The sequence below is a fragment of the Histoplasma capsulatum genome, genomic scaffold (assembly GCF_000149585.1).
Source record: "Histoplasma capsulatum NAm1 scaffold_14 genomic scaffold, whole genome shotgun sequence".
Lineage (NCBI taxonomy): Eukaryota > Fungi > Ascomycota > Eurotiomycetes > Onygenales > Ajellomycetaceae > Histoplasma > Histoplasma mississippiense.
In genome coordinates this window covers 119312-126120 of record NW_001813969.1, presented here as the reverse complement: position 1 = coordinate 126120, position 6809 = coordinate 119312, and the positions used below count along the sequence as shown (strand labels likewise).

Here is a 6809-nt window from a genome sequence, read left to right as displayed (position 1 = left end):
TTACGTTCAGACAATGTCATGCAATGCACGTAGTTGGTCGGTAAGAATTCTAACACATTAGTAACAAAGCAATGAATGCAACCTTCGGAAAATCAAGTGCAATGGTCAGATGCCCTGCCAACGTTGCGGGCACCTCTCTCTAGAATGTAAGTCCTCCTGCGTTGGTCCATGGAGGGACCTATGTGTTTTAACTATGACCAGAAGCTCATATTTAATGCCATAGGTCTTTATGCTCCTAACTGCTGCACTCGTAGCATCAAAGATTCAGAGTAAGTACTAGCAGTCTTGCAGATTTCTGGTTCTCCTTGATATATCCAGGTAGATGGTGATATTTAGCTGGAGCATTTGCTGTATCTTCTTACAGCGACCCTCTCTAATGCGGTTCATCTTGCTCTAGGGAATTTCGTTCTATGAAGGAGCACATCGAGACGTTACAAGACCAAGTGAATACCTTGTTTGCTAATATCAACGAGCTATATCACAAAACCGACTCACCAGGCATTGAATCCAGTGCCTACGGCCGAGAAGGTTCACAATGCCTCTCCCAGCCAAGTTATGATTCTCAAACCCATATTTCATCACGGGCTCGCTCGAATCATCCTCGTTTTCATGGGCCCACGAGCACTACCTTCAATCTCCATGTTGCCAAGTCAAGCCTACAAACAATGGGAATTACTCCGGCTGAGGATGGAAACCTTGAATTGTTTGCTGGCCAGGATGCAACGCCTTCTGGTTCCCCTCCCCTGCGATCACAGCAACTGCCGCATATCCCACAGCTTCTGGCCCATCCGAATAAAGATCCATTATGGATAATAAAACGTGAGGAAGCAATTAGGTTATGTCGGGTTTACGAACGCGAAATCGGAATCATGTATCCATTCCTCGATATTGAGAGTTTAATTACGCACACTAACCTGCTCTTCACGTTCCTGGAGGCCGCGTCTCGGACAGGCTTTACGAAACGCTTTAAACCTGGCCCTGATATGCTGACTGATGATGACACCTGTATCCTTAAGATGGTCCTTGCAATTACGTTAATTGTTGAAGGCAATGGCCAAAGCGCCCTAGGGACCCGGTTATTTACTACGACAAAACAGAGGATTGAGATGAAACTGTGGGAGCCAACTGATATTCGAACGATCCAATCATTCACTCTCATGGTATGCTGATCATTGCGAGATGGCTTGATATTCTGTCTAAGTAGCGTTGCTGTTAGCTTACCAGGTTCTAGGCCACATACTATTTTCATACCGATGAAGACCCTATGTCTTATCGATTTATAGGCCATGCCACCCGCATGTGTCTTGAGCTTGGTTTACATCGAAGAGATGGTATGTTTAAAGTTTGTCCAAACGAAGCGGACGTACCTTCTGTCGTTAAGTTGTTTTGGTCTGTCTACAGCTTGGATCGACGTTGGAGTTTTGGAATGGGATTGCCGTTCATCATTCAGGATGAGGATATAGATGCATCTTTACCGGAACCCGTGAGCTCCCTCATCCCTAAATTTTACATGACGAAGATATTATTTTAACTGACTGGCGATCGCGAAACTCTAAACAGGATGATTCTGTACCATATCTGAAAGCCATGATATCATATTGTCGTATTAGCTCTAAAATTTGGTACTCTGGTTTGGGCTCTGCAGGCACTACGACTGCCAAAAGAGAAGTAGTTGGCTTCCTGGACTATCAGGTCCTCCAATGGCTGAAGAGCGTCCCAGAGAATCTGAGGTTCTATTCGCCCGGGCATCCTGAAAATGGTGACGGCGTCGATAGAGAGACCCGACGTTTGCGCGTACTACTATACATTCGCGGCAATCACATGAGAATACTAATTTACCGTCCTGTACTACATTCCACTAGTGGCATCCTTGAGAACATGGGATACGCCCAAACTGTCGTCGATATTGCCAAAGACACCATTCGCGTCCTCACCCACCTCAACCAAACATCCGACATCTATCGCTCTCATCAGATGCTCTTCAACTACTTCCTCGTCTCTGCGCTGGCAGTCCTTCTCCTCGCTGTGTCCCATGCTCCTGCCGATTTCAATCGCCAGGTACGGGACGAGTTCTACATGGCCCTGGACCTAGTAAAAGGGTTCAGTGCGAAATCATACGTTTCGAAGCGCTTGTGGAAAATGATCAAAGGGTTACGGGGAATTGGAGAGAAGCTTGGCCTCCTCAATCGCCCCGGCCCGCCCGATCAGAATGACCCTCATTCAACAGCAGCTGTTGCAATGGCCGGACTAGCCGGCCATCCCATGGACGTGATGACTGCCAGTGTGTATCGCGACATGAACCCACGCGGTGAGCTGGGTGATGGCCCGCAGGATGGCATTCAGATGAGTAATGAGCTGACGAATTTGTTCGAGGCTGTCGGGGGTTACGGCGGTTTTTTGACTCAGACTAGCAGTGGCGGAGACGGAGATGCGATTAATGGCGAAATTGTCAATGCTCAGGGGGATCTGCCCAACGCAGAGGGCTTGGGCTCTATTCTCGGGAATGAAGCAGAGTTTTCTCGAATCATGCGAGATGTATTCTAGATGACGGATGGCTCCGCCATTTTTGTTTTAACAGAAGTCTCCTTACTAATGTTTAACGTATTATATTTATGGGCGGGTATGGGTCTTTGTACATGTACATACTATAACTATATCGACTGGCTTATGCATGATTTCCCTTCAAAACTATTAGGCCACTAGGGCAAAAGAGCTCGATCACCACCAGCGCCGTGGTGGTATAGAGGGTACGTATCACCCAAAAAAGGACTTCAAGGCCCCTTCATGACTAAGCAGTTTATTTTTACCAATATATCATGTGACTATCGCCGACCACCTTGAGCATCATTTTCTGGATATCGCAGCGAAGAGAGAAAAACGAGACAGCAGAGGAAATACAGACAAAAGGACTGGGCCCCAAGAACCCATGTAGCTTATCATTGGCATTTCAGGTGCGCCCTTGCCCCGTAACCCATCTTGCCTAGCAGTCCAACATAATATGTTGTTGGGTCTGTCTGCATGACCTAACTCCAGGCTGCTTGAGCAGGAACCGACTTCCTCTCGCACACAAACACATATGCTTGTCACAACACGGAATCCTTGTTTCAATCCCCGTTTCCACCTCCTAGAACATCCTTTGTAATTTCTCCCTTCGACACTCCTTTTCGGCTGAGCCCTCAATCTCGACGGGGCCGTGCCGCCGGGCGTCAAACAATTCCACTTGCTCAAGAGTTTTGTCCCGCACCCCAGCTGGGTACCCCTCAATTTTGATAATCGGCAAAAGGACAAAAATTCGCACACTTTCGGCCGCTCGCGGAAAGCGGACCGATTGAAAGGCCTCGATATATCGGTGGACATCGCAGAGGATATCGTTACCAATAAATCCATTGGGAATTTTGACGCCTCCAGTTTACGGCATGATCCTGCCCTCTTGAGCGAGGTCGAAGCCCACCAATCTTCCCCTTCCGCCATTTCCACCCACGATACAATATCCTCCAAGGTCCCACGCCCCCAATTTTATTACGAGAGGATCATTCGAGCCCAGGGACATCTTGTCGGAAATCACGCCCTCATCATTAGCTGAAGGCCTGGACCGGCTGGACCTTAGCCAAGTTTCAACATCCACGCCGTCCAGATCAACCTTCAGCTCCTTCACCATGTCGGACACCGACGGGTCCCCGGATACCTGGATTTCGTCATATTGCTCACTGATGGGCCATGAGTTTTTTGCGGAAGTGTCGGAAGACTTCATCGAAGATGATTTCAATTTGACCGGCTTGCAGTCCCAGGTTCCCTGGTACAAAGAGGCGCTTGAATTGATCCTAGATGTGGAGCCTGAGGAGGATGAGGAGGACGAAGATGACGATGAGGAGGACGAGGACGAGGACGCTCTACTGGCAGGTGATAGGCTTCCCGGGTATAGGAGAACGGGCGAGCGAAAACATTCGCGTGTCGCCAGTGATCTGAGTGTGATTGAGAGCTCGGCAGAGTTACTGTACGGATTGATTCACCAACGGTATATTACCTCGAGGCCTGGCATTCAACAAATGTTAGAGAAGTACGAGCTGCAGCATTTTGGCGTGTGCCCTCGAGTTTACTGCAATGGATGCAAGGTACTCCCCGTCGGAATTACGGACACACCGGGTGTTGATACTGTCAAACTCTTCTGTCCAAGTTGTCAGGATATATACACACCACCGAACAGCAGATTTCAGTCAGTCGATGGCGCATTCTTCGGCACCACATTCGGCTGTCTCTTTTTGATGACATTCCCGGAGCTCGATGTCGCAGGTCAAAACGAAAGCTTGTCCCCTACCCAGACCTACCATTCAACAACAACAAACACCCGGCATACACCGTCCATAACCTCCCCAACAACACCCTCTATCTCCCAAGCCCTTTCACCCCAGCCCGCCCAGATAAACGGCATGATGATATCATACCTTTGCCCAGGGCCTGGGGGCAAGGCAAATATATGAGCCACGGATTTACGGCTTTAAAGTGGCTGAGCGTGCCAAGTCCGGTGCCGCGCATGAAATGGCTTCGGATGAAACCGGACGATATTAACGAACTGGACGAGAGCGCTATATACCACGCATCGCACCCCGAAGGAGAGGCCGACGAGGATGCGGATATGGAGATGGGAGCGACAGAATCACCGCAACAGGCAGCTATCAACCGGAGGAAAAAAGCCCCCATACGGAGACGGAGACACCAAAACCCGGATTTAATGAATTCTAATGGTATGGGCCAAGGTCTATGAAGCACCGAGTCCGAAACGTTTTTTGTGTGTTGTGTGTGTGTGTGCTTTTGTTCTGTTTTTGTTTGAATCTCGGTTTTGCGGTTTTGCGGTTTTTGTGACCGGTATATATGTTATGTTGCCTTTGTTTTTTTTTTTTTTTTTTTCTTCTTCCCCCCCTTCTATTTGATGGAAACGGATGATGCCTCTACGTGTCTCAGTCCTTCTTGTATTCACTTTCTTTCTATTTTCTTTTCTTCTTTCCTTGGGTGTGTCTTTCTTGCCCGTAATGATCTATCCCCTCTGATTGGTTTTTCAATTTTTTTCTTTTTTATCTCCCTTGCTGTTGCTGTCTTAATTTCTGCTCATTTTCAAGATAATGTATGTATGTAGTAACTGTTTCCAGTATGTGTCTTTTGTCCGTCTTGCCCAGCTTTCTTTTCCATCCGTCCTGACACCTAGAACCAGACATGCACCCACTAATGACAGCTGCGTTAATTGTCACCTTCCCCTTTGCATATATATTTGAAGGTTTTCTACATGTGATTTTTTTCATTTCATTTCATTTTCCTTTTTTTTTTTTTTTTTTTTTTGCATCTTTTCTTGTCTTTCAGGTTCCTTTTCTTTCAAGTTTTGAGAAAATTTTTCTTTTCCTCCTCTTTCAACCAGCATCGGAACATATAACTTGTTTGTAGTTCTGTTTTATTATCGGAGGTACAAAGAGGGAGAAAATCAAAAAGGAAAAAACAAGGGCAGCGGTAAGGGTAAAAAATAAAAATATCCACCCATATATATACATATGCAGTTTTCCCGTCTTTCCATTCTCCAGGGGCCTACTCAGTTCGTAGTTGCACTTTCTCCGCAGCTGCCAGGCCCGGACGGACAGCTTTTATTGCAGATCAAGAATAGATATAAACTTGATATTAAACTGGGTTTCGTTCCCCAACTAGTTCCGGAGAAGAAAGTGGCGGAAGGTGGAAAGAGGGGCGTTTCCCTCATCGAGGGGAGGCAGGTCAGTATCTTCTTATAGTTGGAAGAAAAGGGGTTAGGGGTTAAGATCGATTATCTCTGCCCCTGATGATTCACCCTAACGTCGCGCAACCCCGTTCCCTCTCCGAGCAAGAGCAAATGCTCTATATGGGTGGCCTATGTAGATTGATGATGTATCGTGTTTTGTCTGGACTAACCTGAAATCCTAACTAGTAATAGACTAAAGATGTTTTCCTTTCTCAAACGACCTGCCTAGCAGTAACCAGCCGGCATGGAGTTGCCCGAAGTTCAGTGCCTTGATGTCCCATGTCTAAACAATTTGGCAGCAAGATCAAATTGACAAAGGGAGGGGCGTATTACTAGTATCTGAGGAGCAAATCGTGCGATGGCATATCTGTACTACTACCACGGTGTTCGGCCCAAGGACAAGGCCGCACGCTCCACTCAAATCTCGCTCAGCCTTGACAGGCGGGCCCCGAACTGAACATCACCCGAGTGTTGAGGAACAAGCTAGGAGGAGATTTTGAATTCAAGTTGATATTCCAGCAACGCAGTCCCTAGGCGATAAAATCCGACGCTTGCTCGAGCAGGGCAAGAAGGTTTTGACTTCGAATTGCATCACGGACTTTTTCTTTTTTCAATGCTTCTGGAATTGACTAATCGTGCAGCTAATTTTCGGTCTCTCGCCCTCTCGCATGTAACTTCATGCCCGGTGCGCGCCCGACCAGCCATCGACACAACCAACACCCTCCGGAGCCACTATCATGATTAGAAATTTGTATAACTATGTTGATCAACCTCAAGTAGGTCTGTGGCAACAGGAATAACGGAAGTCTCAGTAAGTGCTTCCTTCGCCCCGTATGGCGCGATCAAATACATGGTGTGTAACATCGCCCATATCGAGATCCTAGCGAAGTCTTGAAAAGGATGTATTAGATAAAGTTTCCGAATGATTGACAAGATCCATGAAGGGCTTTCGAGAAGGGTTTTTAAATAGAGGAGTATATTATATCACTAGAGAGGCTTCGAGGTTTCTAAATAAAATTTAACCATACAAGGGGAACGACTCTGGACAAGGCAA

The 6809-nt window shown here is 47.1% G+C and overlaps 2 protein-coding genes across 2 annotated transcripts; both read left to right on the top strand.

Annotated features, from left to right (window-relative positions):
- Positions 1-23: 23 nt before the first annotated feature.
- Positions 24-2544, top strand: HCAG_08947 (conserved hypothetical protein; the record flags this gene model as incomplete). The annotated part of the gene is made up of 6 exons (XM_001536062.1): positions 24-40; positions 70-146; positions 224-269; positions 398-1160; positions 1284-1331; positions 1561-2544. The coding sequence occupies 6 exons, from the start codon at positions 24-26 to the stop codon at positions 2542-2544; spliced, it is 1935 nt and encodes a 644-aa protein (XP_001536112.1).
- A 1112-nt stretch (positions 2545-3656) lies between these two features.
- On the top strand, positions 3657-5375 carry HCAG_08946 (casein kinase II beta subunit; the record flags this gene model as incomplete). The annotated part of the gene is made up of 4 exons (XM_001536061.1): positions 3657-3994; positions 4291-4742; positions 5115-5123; positions 5353-5375. 4 exons carry the CDS (start codon positions 3657-3659, stop codon positions 5373-5375), a joined length of 822 nt encoding a protein of 273 aa, XP_001536111.1.
- Between the last annotated feature and the right edge of the window lie 1434 nt (positions 5376-6809).